Here is a 16635-nt window from a genome sequence, read left to right as displayed (position 1 = left end):
CCCTTAATTTTCTTGTTGTTTAAGGCTCAAATCAATAGTTGGTTAAAACTTTTAACCAATAAATGCATATAGCACTTTAACCAGCTTCAAGTTTAAGTGCTTAACCAACTAGGTTGTTTAAGGTCTTTTAATCAATATTTGCTTAATAACTCTAAACAGGGCCTATTTGGCAGTTCTTGTGATTCTTTAATATCAGCGTTCGCTCTCTAACATTAATAATAAAACTATAACAATTAAAAACATTCTCTTATCTTCAAATTTCGGCACAAGTTCCAGGAGTCCCCAGGACTCCAGTGTCGTTGCGACCCACTCGTCCGCCATGCTTGATTAGTTAAAACAAGAGTTGTTTAATTTGGTTGCCGCCGCGGCGCCGCGAAGGTCCGGTGGAAGGTACGGAGTAATGAACAAAGGATCGTACTCGCAACTATTTGATGCAGCTTTTTACTTATTTACATATTTTGAGGTCAAAAACGATTCAAGTTTGTTTGCTTTAAAATGACATAAATACTGCAGTTATTTAATTAGGGTTAACAAGCTTCAATATACATTTTATTACATTAAAATGCAACTCGGATACTCATCAACAACGGCATACATTTGTTTCCGCAACGCCGGCTGTTAAACAGGTAAAGTACAATTCCACTAAACATTACACAGTTTAACGCCTTTTAACGTAACAAAAAATAACCACCTTTATACGCTCGAGTTTAACAGTCTTTTAACATACGTTAAACTTTGCAGATTAAGCGCAAAATCACGCCTTTGAACAGTAATTGTTTAAAAATCTTAAACTTTTCTTCTTATACTTGGCGACTCTTAACTGCCGGAACAAGAGTGTGTGTAATTATTTTTTGAGAAAAATGCAAAAATAGTCATAAATTTACCACATGGGTGTAGTACCCCCTTAAAGATCCACAATGTTCATTTTAGGGAAATCGGGCAAGTCGAATTTATGTTTTGCGTAGGGTGATGTGGGTCCTGACTCAACCATCCCAAGACCTAAACAGGTCAATGACATGAAAATTCTTGCTTCAATTTCCGACTACAAATTGGTCAGCTATCCTTTTCTTTTCCAATACATGTCCCAGATAAAACCGCAACGTATCATCTATTGAATTATGTAACTGGTGCATGTGGTGACCAGTCCTATTTAATATCCATAGTCACGAGCGATAAGGTCTCAACAACGAAATTAAATACGGCCAATTTCCTGAGTTCTTTCATCATTATTGTGAAACAGGTTACACAACATGCACGAATTTTTTGATTCATTATTCAATCGCCCTGACCGTTATCGACTTACTTGTACCATTCTGATTTGAATTGGAGTGTTTATACTTCTCTGTCGGTTTCTGTATATATCAACCAATACTGGGGACCAGGTATTAATCTGATTTTAAAAGAGCCATTTGTGAATAACTTACAGGGTAAAATCTTTTTTTTTCATCCTCAAATTCACGCCAAAGAATACAGGTATAACCACACCGTATACAGTTGGATATAAGAAGCTACAGTATTATTAATAATATTTGTTTCTAAAAATGATGGACACTAAGTTGGCTATATTGTGTCTCGTCTCAAGCTGAGAGTAACGCCATGTTGGATGTTGTAGTGGAAGACTCGAATCAGTGCGTTTACGCGGTTGCGTCGCCAGCATACCGACAAAACGCCCTTCTACTTGGGTATACTCCCCGCGGGAATAGGTTGGCGCGCGTGATTTGAACTTGCCACTTCAGAATCCAACATTGTGGCGTTACTCTTAACTTGAGACGAGACCACAGAGGAGTAAGATAAGACAGAGCGCGTACCACCAGTCAAAGTCCCCGTGTATTGTATGGTACCAGTTCTCGCATATTCATGAGGGCCGATTGTTCGATCGTGCTGTGTCAAACAATCACGCCAGCGCTGCGTGCCTTCGCGTATACGCGATAGAGCGTTGCGTGCTTTCGCGATTACGCGATAGACCATGAAAATACACGGTAATTGCGTAGCAGTCTCGCCTGTCGCATTTCATGGAACAATCGGCCCTCATTATCGGATGAGGCGGAGACTTTGACTGGTGGTACGCGCTCTGTCTTATCTTACTCCTCTGTGGACGAGACAGACTTAGTCTTGCACAATCTTCGAGCCGCGTCACAAAAACTTGAGATACCGTTAAAGAGATTAGAAGCCACATTAAAGTCAATACTTTATCTATATACTTTCTTTAATACGCACACCAGACAGGTCAACTACTGTATATCACTCTTAGTATGGGTCTACTTTTTGGCGTATTGGTAAAAGCCTAACAATTCCCGCCAATTACCTGCTGATCAAAGTATAGGACTCGGATCCTATCTGGAGCTCATATGGCATTTTCTCTCTTACTCCGGTTTTATGAGAGGAAGCAGCTTTCCTAGAAACAGATGTGTTTTCGTTTCTAACTTTGTTGTGACTAAGGCGAGCAGTTGTCTCCAAGCGCTGTCTTTCATTTTAGAGCCTTTTCGCAGCCTTCATCCCGCCATTCTATGTACTTTACAAAAGTGTTGGTCTTCAACAAAAGCGTTGGTCTTCATTTGTGGTATGAATTGTTGCATGACGTGTTGTTAAAATTCTCACATTCCTTGGGCAGTCTCTTGTGAGATGACTATTCCGCGTTCCGTGGAGCAGCTGCAATATGGTTTCTCAGTCTATTCAAGTCAGCTTTATTGTAAAGCCACGTTTGCCTTGGTACAGTCACATTATACAATAGTGAGGTTTTTTGTTGTTTTGCCAAAGTAGTGATCTGATGTTCCAATGTTGTGGTAAATGGTAACTGGTGTGACAAGGTAGCGATGTGTGTGTGAGGTCCTGCGTCAGAAATTAAAAGCGGTCCTGCCTTCTTCATCCGTTGGGGATTTGCTGGTCAGCCACTATCGATGATGACAGGATGCTGATGTAATAGTCTTGGTGGGTAGATAATTTGGGGACAGTAGTCAAACGATAGCAGTATTAGAAACACTCTTCGTTTGGATGGCGAATTATCATCAGCTCAAACTTTTTTGGTTCCAGGCTGTGTACTCTGACACTCCTGTGCAAGCCATTCTTGTGATAGCCCATGCATCCGCCCCATATGGAAGCACCCGCCGGGTAATCCAAAATGTATGGTACATTGATCTTCATGTATATATTGTATATACAGTGGACTCATCCGCGATGTATCAGACAAAGCAAACGCTTCTGCCCTAATGCCTGGTTTAAAGAAAGGACACTGAATGAATACTGAATGGGCAGCTGCAGGAAAGTGAGACAGAGAGATGTTCCGATGATACAGATATAAAGGACTCGGATAGCGACGTTTGCATAGTAATTTTGTGGGATCTGAGGAGAGAATTAAAAAAATCAAAATTATTTGATATCAGAAAGACATTTCGTAATTGCATTTCGTATTCAGAATAATGCAATTTGGTATGTCTGATGTGTTCTCAGGCCCTCCAAAACACTGTGCAAAGGTGGGTGACCCCTTAATGACTTATTATATGCGATGTTTTCTATCATGTTTCACTGATGGCGTTAACAAAAAAGTTAGAAATATTTATAAATTATTTTCTCTTTATAAACGTTTTCTCGATGCAGCCGTAAGTGAGATTGACATTTCCTTTTATGTGTAAATAGAATATCAAAAGCTTATTTAATTACACGCCCATGAATATTTTTCATATATCTTAGCTTGTAATAAAGTGCCTGAACACAGACAAAACAAACAGAATATTTTACGTTCCGTGCAAATGACAAAGAATTTACTATGGGATGTCTTTTACCCATATTTAATAGGGTGACCGACCGACTGGTTAGTCGCTATGTAATTCCGAGTATATACGATGCGTGCAGTAATTCCCGGGTGAATTTTTGTTGAAAATCAACAATGGTTGAAATAAGTGTAAGGACGAAACGTTGTGCTTTTCATAACGCTAGTCAAAATTATCCAATATGAATGCAAATGATATAAAAGCAGGATGAATACGACAGACGGTTCATTATTTCTTCCATTATGTACCCGTTTATGTGATGTGCGTTACGAAATCCCACAAGAAATAACTTGATATAAACGTTATGATTAGAAGTAACGCAACTCCCATGTTGAAAATTGTGGGTTTTTTGATGACATATAACAAAATTAACATGTTGACACCCTGTCGATCCAATAAATGTATACGTGTTTAGTGGTTAAAATGCATTTCCGCAAGTTTGTGTAATTATAAACTTGGGAGACACAAACTAACGGTTATGAAAATGTATATTCCGAAACTACAACACGATAAAAATAAAAAACTACCTCGTAAGTAATTTGTTTATTTATTTAGTCGTTTATTTATTTGTAAATGAAATTAGTTGCGTATTTATTACAATTTAAAATATATTCATAACCTCCGCGTACCACCTCTTATATTGCGGCCCAATCAAATCGCTCGCAGAGGTTATTGATATCCACCAATGACTAGAAATTCCGCGTAAAATGGCTTTCTTTGCTGGAATATTTCACGCATGAGAAACTTCCGCATTTGCACATGGCGTGATTTTGCACTGCTGTGATCGGTAAGTCCGTTAAGGGCAAAATGTGAGTTGTGATTAAAATTGTTATTTCAACAAATGTCAGAAATTTAAATAAAGATTAGAAGTGACGGTTATGTATTCGGTTAATAACTTTACATCAGTTGTATGTCGAGCATTGTGAAAAATCGAAACATTTTGCTTTGGACTTCGGAATATCCTCAGTTCCAAAGACAAAATATTTACAATTTTCACAATGCCCTCCAAATAACAGTACTGATGCGCAGTCATAATCTGTAACAAAAGACTTCCTTCTAATGTTTTATCATACCACATAGCTATATTATCTTATTCAAGCAGCAGTTGTACTTCCAACATCAGATCCTTAAAAGGGACAGTTATCACCTGGTTAGTTAAGCGCCCTCTATTTCATGAAAAGGGTTGTTAATAAAACCAATTATCAGTAAGCTTATTGCAGGAAGAGTAATTGTTTTAAGCAACACGGTGAGAGAAAACAACTAACAGCATAATCACTTGCTTCCAAACACGACGACTTCCCACTTATCCTCGGGCAATTGATTTTGGGATGATGAATTGTTGGTTTACTGTCGTAATGAGGAAAATTACATATTTTCATTTCTCCTCTAAGGCGGATGCAACGGATAAAAGGCATTTATAAGATTTAGAATAGGTACATTGGATGACACAGTTTTCGTATGACGGCTGAATTAGTATTGTTCTACCATTTTTTCGTCTATTGCAAACTAATCAATTAAAATAATCAAATAATATTGTTATTGCTTTCTCAATGCATGCAGTGACCATCGTATATTTTCCAGGGATCATTGCATAAGATGGCTCGCGGTGACTCGCTTTTACACTCATGTGTTGGTATGTAACATGATGATATCACTGATTCGGGAGTGCTAAATATGTGCTAAGTATAAAAATTATCTCTCAAAATTAAACAGGTAACTGTGACAATCTACACACTGGCCCAAAGTATTGCAAGATCGCTGTAAAAGAATAATTCGGCACAATGTAAGTTAAACATTCATCCAATATCCTGTCGATTTCACATTATATACTAGATGATAATGTTTTTTGCATGAAATAACTATGAACTATGCTAATCGATGGGATGGAAGGTGTCACCTATTGTGACATTACTCGCGTATTCCAGTGATTGCAATGACGGAAACACATAAATTGGTTTGAATGCGGAAACCTTTGTAAACAAAATGTACAGATGCCGTGTTTGTTTCTTTTTTTCTGCAAGGAATCAAGAAAATGGTGGTGACAGAATGATTCATGGAAGTATTGGGTGGAGGAAAATTCATAGCCTTCGAAGTTAAAGGTTCTTCTAGTTCTGGGGCACTCAGAAGAAATAATTGAATCACACCAAAATATTGTCTTGTGTAATCATTATGTGTTTATATGACATTATGGAGTAAGCCATGTGACCTTATTATTGCAATTAAAATTACAGAGTCTTTTAACCCTCTGTCTAGAATCTGTGACTTTTATTTTCGTCCAAGCATCACTTCCGAGCAACCTTCCTCCATATCCATATCCTGATACCTTCCAGAACCTATTTGTGACCATCCACCACGAATCCAGTGTGAAGTCGCCAGTGCTTATTCAGAGATATGGACCAATAAAGCATTACAGAAATTAATAGAATTTCAAGAGCAAAATTGATTTTTGAGCACCTATTTCCCAAGCATTTATGACAAGTGATATCCCAGCAAACACAAAACGTTTTCGACATAATTCGCAAAAGGTTATAAAAGGTTGTCAGAAAACGTTTAAATGTCGGGTTATATAAAGGGTATATTTAGAGTGTCAAACGTTTTCATGACCTTAAAGACATTTTTTGATCATCTACTGCTCAGCAAACAAAAATGTTTTACAGAAAACGTTTAAATGTCGGGTTATATAAAGGGTATAAAAACGTTTTAATAACATTCCCAAAACATTCTTGAAAACTTGATACAAAACATTCTAAACAGAATGTTATTTTGGAGTTGAAAAAATATTTTGCAAAAAATGTTTGCCCAAAATATTTAAAAACGTTTTCATGACCTTTATATAACCCGACATTTAAATGTTATTAAAAGGTTTTGAAAAACCATTTTAAGAACATTTCTGTGTTTGCTGGTTTCAAATATTTTAACATAATGTTATTTAAGTATTTACACAATATTTGGCAAAAATGTTTGCAAAAATAGTTTACACTAACATTGTTTGAAAACATTTAAAAATATTGTTATAGTGTGTTTTCATAGAAAACGTTTTAAAACGTTATCATGACCTTTATATAACCCGACATTTTAATGTTATTAAAACGTTTTAACCTAAACCAAAAGCCAAAATATAACTTATTTAAAATGTTTTTAAAACGTTTTTGCGGTGTTTGCTGGGATATCATTTAAAAGCTTGTTTAATGGATATTTCAACTGTTTAATAACCTAAGAAACTCAAAAGTGCGACTTTACACTGAATTCGTCGTGGATGGTCACAGTTAATCATTTTGTTAAAGGTAACTGGTCATTTTGTTTCGACTTGGAAACTTTTCTCTGTCTCTGCCGTCAAATCGATTTCCATTATTCCACCATTGTAAGTACTGTAATATGTGCATGATGTCATCACAGGTGACACCTTCCATCCCATTTATTAGCATGATCTTACTTATTTCATGCAAAGAACATGACCATAGAGTACGCAAAGTGAAATCGCAGGATATTGGATGAATTTTGAACTTACAGTTTGCCCAATTCTTCTTTTTAGTGAGTGATGTTGCAATAATTTTGGCCATTGTGGGTAGGATAAAATCATAGTACAGGCTGTAGTGTAAAAGAGAACAATCTACAATTTCATTTTTTTTTTATATAATAAAAAAAAAAAAGCACAATAGCATAATAACTTCGAGGCCACAGCAGCATTGTATAGGGCTCACAACTTATAAGTTCCCTCCTAATACTTTTTAAAATAAGTCCAAAAATATTTGACGAATCGTAAAAATGTAAAAAGGTATGTATAATAGCCCTATTTGTTTTACATATGTGGACCAATTTATAGCGTCATACGTCATTGAGTTCAGTCACAATGGTTAATTGTGTAAGAAAAGACGCCGTTTTAAAAGTTGCACCTGAGTCCATAGCAGTCAGGTTTTCTTTAATGAATAGACCTGGCCTACTGTATTGTTTGAGAGCTGATTCCTATGGTCTCAGATGCAACTTTTAATACTGTTTATAACGGTCTCTTTTTTAACATAATGAACCATTGTGACTGAACGCAATGACGGCTACCAATACCTTTTTACACGTTTGCATCTCGTCTAATATTTTTCGATTTATTTAAAAAAGTATTTAGGGGGAACTTATAAGTTGTGGACCATATAGTTGGGTTCTTTTAATATTCGTGTTCAAAGGTTATGTCCGGTTGAAAGCCCATTCGGAAAATCGTAAAATCAAGAACTCCTTTCTTTGCATCTAGGATTCGGAGGGTATTCACAATATAGGGCATATTTGCAGAGTAGCAGAAAAGTACATGCGTATCTATAAACTGGGGCTAAGATACCAAAAAGGGAAATGAAACTTCCTGTAACTTGAGTTGTAATAGAATGTCCATATGTGCTGCACTTAATATGCTGCGTACCGTAAATCGGTGAAGAAATAGCTTGCATTGTACACCATGGTTTTTTTTTGTTATATCAAAATTCTTTATAAAGCCTGTTTGCCAGGTTGTCACCCATTTTATAATATTCCCGCAATTTGTCCCATTGGGCGCATATGATTTATCCCCTTAAGAGCATGTCAGCGTGCGATTTTCAGAATCGCTTGTATTAAAGTAGTACCGTTTTCACAATCGCTACCAGCGACGTAGCGACAACGTTACCTTCAAGTCAACTGCTTGCGACTTGACGCTAGAGCATGCCAGCGACTTTCGATCGGATATCGCAATCGCTTTTCTTGTAAGCGACATAATTATACACCAATCCGAGAAGCGTTTACTGTATTTGGCCCTCTATTGACGGTACCACAGTTGTACCAGTGCGGGAGATTTAACTTGTTCAATGAATTCATGATCGTGTATTGAAAATCACTGTTGTGTACAATTCTGTATAGCACACTAACAAGTAAATGATAGAACCCCCGACCTTGGGACACCGCAGTTTTACGTGCAGGCAGGGTCGGGGACACCGCAGTAATGGCTTAGTCGGATTGGTGTATAGATTAAATAAATTTCGTATGCACAAAACCAGAAATGTACTCACGATTGACGGTTTCGTCTATCATGGTCGATAGACATCTTCAGAATGATGATGGTAGATCCTCACCACTTCCCGACTGTAGATGGTGTTTCAGCCAGGAGAGGATCGTATACGTGACTTAAGTAGTGGGCCCCCTCGTCTCTATTCATGACGTTGGTTCCCCTTCTCCTGATCCAGATGGATTCTCTGATGTGTCTAGAGTTGGAGTCACACTCCTTACAAAGGATCTTTGCATTGTCCCAGTTAATGATGTGATTGTGTTGCACAGCATGATCTGCTATGGCTGATTTTGACTGTTCACTTGACGATTGTTTTCGAGCTTGGGGTAAAGTTTTGCTTGTTCTTTGACACCCTGGCTGTTTCTTTCTGGTGTTCGTTGAGACGAGTCTCGAATTTGCGACCAGTTTCGCCCACGTAGGAATGGTTGCAGTTGGTGCATGGAATTTCGTAGACGCAATCAGTAGTGTTACGGGGGTCGATTTTATCCTTAGGATGCACAAGAATCTTACGAAGAGTGTTATTAGGTTTCATTGCTGTGGCTATACCATGTTTGCGGAAAATTCTGTTGGCTTTCTGTGACAATCCCTCTACGTACGGGACTACTACTAAGCCCTTTGTCTTGTTATCACTGTCTTTCTTGGTCTTGGGCTTAACCTGCTTGTTAGCCATTTTCTCTTTCACCTGCTTGAACGACCAACTAGGATAGCCACACCGGCTTAGCGCTTGCTTGATCTTATCCTCTTCCTGTTTCTTGTCTCCCTCTTCCGTCACAATACTGTTCATCCTATCAAGGAGAGTGCGCACTACACCCAGTTTGTGGTGTAGAGGGCGGTGAGAATTAAAGTTGAGATATTGGTCTGTATGAGTGACCTTTCTGTAGACGAGAAGCTTTACCGAGCCATCAGCTTTTCTAACTATGAGAGTGTCCAGAAACGGGATGGTGCCCTCTTGCTCTTTCTCATACGTGAATTTAATATTGCCTGTGGGATCGCTCTGGTTTATATGGTTGGTAAGATTGTCGACCTGGTCTTCTTTGACCACCTCTAGGATGTCGTCGACATATCTTTTCCAAAGTCTTGGTTTACAATCTAACGGGGCTGAAGCTAGCGCATGTTGTTCAAGGAATTCCATGTACAAATTAGCCACTACCGGTGACACCGGGCTCCCCATGGCTGCTCCAAACCGTTGTTTGTAAATTTTTCCACGAAATAAGAAATATGTCGTCGTGAGAACAAAGCGTAGGAGGTCCAAAACATCCGTAACCGAAAGTAGAGTTCTCTTTTTCAAGGTTTTATCTGCTTCCAACCGAGTCTTTATCACTTCCAAGGATTTGTGTTGTTGAATAACGACACAACATCATGGGAGTTAAAAATCTCACCATCTTCGATCAAAACCTCCGCCATCTCTTCCGCTAAATGCTTAGAATTATTAACGTGGTGTTCCGTACCACCAACAAGCGGACCTAGAATATCAGCTAAGGCTCGCGAAGTCTGGTATCCGATAGTACCAGTGTAATCCACAATCGGACGAACCTTATTACCTGCTTTGTGGATCTTGGGTGTACCATATATTCTAGGGACATTTTCCGCTGTGGGGTAGAGGAGATCGTATTGTGATCTAGTTATTTTTTCCTCTTTCTTTAGTCTACTCAAGATTGTCACTAACTCTCGCTTGTACTTTTGCGTAGGGTCCGATGCAAGCTGCTCGTACGTTCTTGCATCACTCAACATGTCTGACAATTTATCCTTATACTCCGAGACCTCCATGATAACCGTAGCTTTACCCTTATCCGCTGGGAGTATAAGCACAGATTTTTCATTTTTAAGCTCATTAATCGCGCGGATTCCCATCTACAGTCGGGATCCGGCAAACCGGAAGTGGTGAGGATCTACCATCATCATTCTGAAGATGTCTATCGACCATGATAGACGAAACCGTCAATCGTGAGTAAATTTCTGGTTTTGTGCATACGAAATTTATTAATCTGTTTATCTACAAACCTGATGAATCTATTCAGTGACATAATTATATTCCGGCAACCCCCATGAACAAAACAAACAAACAACAACAAAAAACAAAACAAAATACAAACGCTACGCTCCTAGCGATTATACCCTGAAATGTAACCTTGCTTGGCCATGCCCAGATGATGGAATTGTCCATTTGACTCTACTACTCCAATGGCGAGATTATATATATATACCGTACGTTACCTTGCTTTCAAACATTACCACCTTTATTAGGTCTCAGTCTTAACGATTCAAAATCAATTTGCCTTTGATGATGAAGTCCTTTACTCCGCTACTTGCACATAAACCCCACAAATCTACCAAAAGCTTTCCCTGGATATAACCTTATCTATCGTAGAATGGCTTAGAATAATACCAACTAATAAAAGTCACATGAGTAAGGAAAATTAAAGTACAAACCAATGTATTTACCATTCGTTGTCAGGGTGTATTGGTTGATTTACCTACCAGATTGGTATCGTGGAAGCTGTCACTGTCTGGGTATTTGCAAAGAAAAATGCCGAGGTTATGTGATTACGCTAGAGTCTTCATATAAATACCAGAGCTTTTCTATTCAAATAAGCAGATTGAGGATATTTGACGTTTGATACATTTTTATTCAATAACCATCTCGGGGTTCCTTCAATGAAAATATTGAGGTTTATAGTTGTGTATCAAATATGATTCCAAAGGGTACGAAAGTGACGATAATGCTCTAGTAGATGCTCATATTCTGTCTTCTGAATTTGGTTTCGGTTAATTATTCGCAGGGTTGAGACCATTGAATGATGCTTACTTTCTTAACACACGCCTTGCCTAAAGGCTTAGAAATCCTAAATATCAATATCAGGTGGCTAGCATCCAACTGAGGTGGCAAGTGGGGGCATATTCTAACAGGGGAAACGCTACCCCTTGCTCCTGGCTATGCCACTGCTGCAGTCTCGTGTTTACGAGTCGAACGAAGCTCGTACCAATGAGCTACGGTATCGTGTCATTGTACACCTGAGCCATTTAAATGGGGGACTGAGCTGCTGAATTCGGTATTGCAGTGCAATAACGAAATCTAGCGAAAGCGCCAATTTTCTGTAATTGCCTGTGGAGTGGAAAAAGAAATGTCTCATATCTCAAATTATTAGCAGTGATTAGTGTCGTCTGGAATAGTTGTGATTTCATACGACTAGTTATCTTGGAGGATTACATTAGGGGCGCACCATTAGATTTCCAGGGGGGGCATGGGAGTTTTTTGAAAAAAAAAAACTTTGCCCACTAGTGAGAAAAAAAAAAAAACTTTGCCCACTAGTGAGAAAAAAAAAAAAAATTTGCCTCACTGATGAGTAAAAAAAATTTCCCCACCCAACTTTGTATATAAATGTACATTAAAATTGAAAAAAAAATAACTTCGCCGCCGAAGGCGGCGAAAAAACAAAATTTGGTGCTCTTGGAGGCGAAAAAAAAAAAATTCTGCCGCCTTCGGCGGCGAACAAAAAAAATTCTGTCTGACCCAAACTCCCATGCCCCCCCCTGAGAATCTAATGGTGCGTCCCTTAGGTCCCAGATTGAGAGGATATGTGATTGCAGCTTGCTGAACAGAATACTAGTCAATTTGGCACATTCTGTTTGAGACCTCACTACATTTACAAAACATGTACTCAGCCGTGAAAAAAGGTGATTGTTTCGAATGTGGTGTCATTGTAAAGGAGAATACATTAGTTGTCCATTGATATGCAACACGATATGAACATGTCACAAATAATATGAGAAATAGATGCTGAAAAAACTTTCCAAACTTTTGTTGAGGAGTTTGTATATCTCAGATCAACAGAAGGCGTAGCAACTGTAAACACATGTCAAATCATATATACACTGGCCTTACGCGTGGCTAACTTAATAATGTAAAAGCTTACCGATGAGACACTGATTAATTCTTGCCATGACATGACACATGACATTTGTTGTATCATAATTGGTTGTAATTTATTAACTATGTTCACTCGTCACGATTTATGAATCAAATATCCTTTTGGTATAATACGATATAATGTTGCTTGTATGGTTTTCTTTGGCACTTTCACTCAGTGCTGAGATTGTGTGTGATGATTAGTGATGACTTTCTTGATTAGTGCCTTTGTACAATATACATTCAGTGGTGTCAGAATTTGATTGATCTCTAATTGCCATTCAGTAGGAGAGTCACTGACGCCTATGCGACAGGAACACTATTATAGTTTCTATAGTATAATGTGGACTACGACCTACTCCAAAATGCACGTATTTAATACGAGCGGGACAAAGGGATCACGTTGCCAAGTTTATACTCGCTTTAGAACACACTTTAGTTGTTAGATATCATTTAGAGAAGATGGAAGATGGTGTATGAGATAATAATGGTTAATGGATGGGGTCATGTTGCATCATATACTGAACATACTATAGCATGGCAATCATTTCATACCACTCAATTATCTTAAAACTTTACATCAACTCATTCGTCTTACATGGACAAACATCATGTGATGCGTATTAAATTACTGGTATATACCAAATACAGTACCACAAATTGTACATGCTATAAATTGTCATCTTACATATTATTCTCAATCATATAAATTTTTCCTTTAAATCCTCGTCAGTTGGCGCATGTGTTGTAATTAATAGTAACATTCAATGTATGATGAAGCCTCAAATTTACTCGTCAAAACACCGGAAGTTTTTGCGGCCTTAATTGTCCTCTACGGAGTAGACAAGACATTTGACTATCCATATCGAATGTTGTTGACTGCCAATAAAATCCCGTCTTCATTTCTCACAAAAATCTAATTATATATTATTAGCAGATGACATGTGTGAACTTTATTAACCCAGGTTTGCTTGCTCGCCAGAAGCTAAGTGAATGTCTGAGAGTATAGTGTATACCACACTTGATTTGATTTACGTATCGATTTAGGTACCTAACTTAGCCACTTAACTCACTGGCAGTCAAGGTCAAAGTCCTATATAAATTCCTCGATGCAATACTTGACAATGGTATCGGCATGATGTCAAAGAATTACGATGGTGTTGACAACTATATTCATCTCTTTCTTTACCTCAGATTCAGAGTGAGCTCGGTGGTCAATACTACTTGACACTGATTTATGTTCAAAGTGTACCAGCATATTTTCCATTTACACTTTGGCATTATAACCTCACACCCGCTCAGGCCTCATTCGTAAGGTCGATTCGAGTTCCAAGTATACATCGCTAATGGTCGTGTCCACGCGTTTCATATTAATCCGGACCAACGTGACGAATGTAGAACCTTTTAACGGCTCTGTGTAGTACGCTTGTTAATAAGTACGAATATAGTACGCTTGTAAATAAGTACGAATATAGTACGCTTGTTAATAAGTACGAATATAGTACGCTTGTTAATAAGTACGAATATAGTACGCTTGTTAATAAGTACGAATACGCCTTGAAAATCAATCTGAACCGAAACAATTTAGAGGAACTCTTTATTCCAAGCCTAATCCTTCTGCCGATCCGAATCCATATCAATTCAGAATCAAATGTATCGAGCCGTTGGAATTTTCCTATATAATGCATTCAATTTTTCTTCATAATAGGACTAGCGAAACCGAGTCTACACTAGTGGCCTGTCAACGAAATTTAACAATATGAGTTATAAAATAGTGTGTCCCAAGATGTAATTTAATCCAGTCCTCGTTTACGGAGTTTAGGGTTAGGGCTTAGGGTTGGGGTATGGCAGTCTTGTAATAAGACTAGTAGATTTGCACCCTATTTGGCAATCGCTCCTTAGACCTGAACAGGACAAGAATTCAGAATTGTAATGCAATACGAACGATTTGAACCGACCCATTGTTTTTTTCCCATTGTTGTTTCTTATCGCTTCGCTAACACTCTTCCTACTGCGACCAATTTTAAACAGTATAATACAGAGAAACTGACCAGACAGCATTATTAAACGAGGAAGGGATCAAAGGTGAAGCAGGATTCGAACCGAAGGCCACTGGAGCGCGAGTCCATCTAAGCTATATATAATGCCCTCTGATGATGCCGGTTTTGTAGCACTAACTATGAAGAGGGTTGTGGTAACCTACCCTATATAATGCTTCTTTATTAAACGTCAAAAATGATATTGTTATATTTGATACCAATGTTTATAGCTATGGGTCTCATCTATTCAGTGATATCAAAATATAAGTACAAACGCAATGACGCCATGAAGTTCTAATTTGAGCGCGATTTCGCGAAATTGGGAAAGTTTTCGCTATGTGCAAAAATACTGGCAAAATTGATTTTCAGCTGAAAATCCCACGATGATCTATTTCCCTTAGAATAATTTTACAAGAGAAATATTGGCTTCACTGACCCCAATCTCGATGATTGATGATTGGACAATAAAACGAGCGCAAAAGGTGGTTCTACAATTAACTTTAGTCATTAGGGGTAAAGACAGGTGTTTTAGTATGCCGAATGAAAAACCTACCAGCCCCCTCCGCAGGACTAGGGTTAGTCATACGCATGTGTAAAAGTATTGTAGATCTCCCCAACCTCGTTGTTTGATGATCCGATGATCGAACAATAAAATGAGCGCAAATGATGGCTCTACAATTAAATGAGTAATTTGGGGGTGAACACGCGTTTTAGTATGCCAAATGAAAAAACTTCCAACCCTCTTCGTAGGACTAAGGTTAATCGTAATCATGTGTATATTTTACATCTTACCGAGGGATGGTGTTGTAAGCAACAATTATTTAAGTTCTAACATGACGTGATATAATACCGAGCTTATTGGATATACTTTGTCTTACTAACATTTGTTTTGTTGTTGCACTCTTTGCTAAAAGTTGAGGGTTACACCAACACCTCTATGGATATCGGTCTCTTCTATCCAGTGATACCAAAATAAGTACCAATATTTTCTACATGACCTGCACTATAGAATAAGTGCGGTCTAGCAAAAGTCGGAAATTCTGGTTATTAACAAAAAAAAATGTGATCATAATAATAATAATAATAAACGCATCGATGTTTTCTTGAATTTCAGATATCAGGGATGGCAAACAATGTAGAAATAACAAAGGTATGATCCTAAAACCGATAGAAGGTACAGATTGAAAAATTGCACCTTATGCTCAAATACCTCAGTAAAGTGGTGAATCAAACTTTTTTCACAGAAATGAACGCAAGAGATGAACTTACGATTAGAAAAAGTAATTTGAGGGCTTATTTTAAGAGTGTTACTTACTTAGTAGGGGCACTGCATGACATACCACTCCACCAACATCCTCCATCTGTCTCGGTTGTGTGCCAGGGTTTGAGTCTGAGAGAAGTTCATCCCAGTCCATTCTGTGATGTTGTCCATCCATGTCTTTCTCTGCCGGCCTCTTCTTCTCTTTCCCTGCACTGTTCCCTGTAGGATCGTCTTAGATAGGCCACTGGATCTTGTTACATGGCCATACCACTTTCACTTTCTTTCAGGTCTCGTAATTTCTCATGTGTTGTGATATTCTTCTGCGCACTTCCTCGTTGGTGATGTGGTCGGTATATGATATGCCAAGGAGCCTTCGTAAGCATCTCATTTCTACAGCTTGGATCTTTCTCTGTAGTTCTGCCGTCAGGGTCCACGACTCACATGCGTACAAAAAGATTGAGAGCACTAGGGTGTTAAGACTATTAGTGCACCGAAAAAAATTGGTGCACCCCTTAGTAATACGAGGAAGAAAGGTTTGATATTAAGACCATTTCATTGTATAAACTAAATTTATTTGAAATTAGTATATAAAATAGTTTTAAATATTTTGAACTATTATACTATTTATAACAATAAATGAAAAA

General features: G+C 38.1%; 2 protein-coding genes across 2 annotated transcripts; both read right to left on the bottom strand.

Moving 5' to 3' along the window:
* Window positions 1-9082: 9082 nt before the first annotated feature.
* On the bottom strand, window positions 9083-9955 carry LOC140172674 (uncharacterized). Its single transcript, XM_072195807.1, has one exon. It carries the CDS (start codon window positions 9953-9955, stop codon window positions 9083-9085), a length of 873 nt encoding a protein of 290 aa, XP_072051908.1.
* A 146-nt stretch (window positions 9956-10101) lies between these two features.
* LOC140172673 (uncharacterized) lies at window positions 10102-16166 on the bottom strand. Its single transcript, XM_072195806.1, has 2 exons — window positions 16046-16166; window positions 10102-10577 (listed from the first exon to the last, which is right to left on the bottom strand). The coding sequence occupies exons 1-2, from the start codon at window positions 16164-16166 to the stop codon at window positions 10102-10104; spliced, it is 597 nt and encodes a 198-aa protein (XP_072051907.1).
* Between the last annotated feature and the right edge of the window lie 469 nt (window positions 16167-16635).

This window comes from Amphiura filiformis, chromosome 16, assembly GCF_039555335.1.
Source record: "Amphiura filiformis chromosome 16, Afil_fr2py, whole genome shotgun sequence".
NCBI classification, from domain to species: Eukaryota; Metazoa; Echinodermata; class Ophiuroidea; order Amphilepidida; family Amphiuridae; genus Amphiura; species Amphiura filiformis.
The sequence above is the reverse complement of the archived record's forward strand: the minus strand, read 5'-3'. Positions and strand labels throughout refer to the sequence as shown.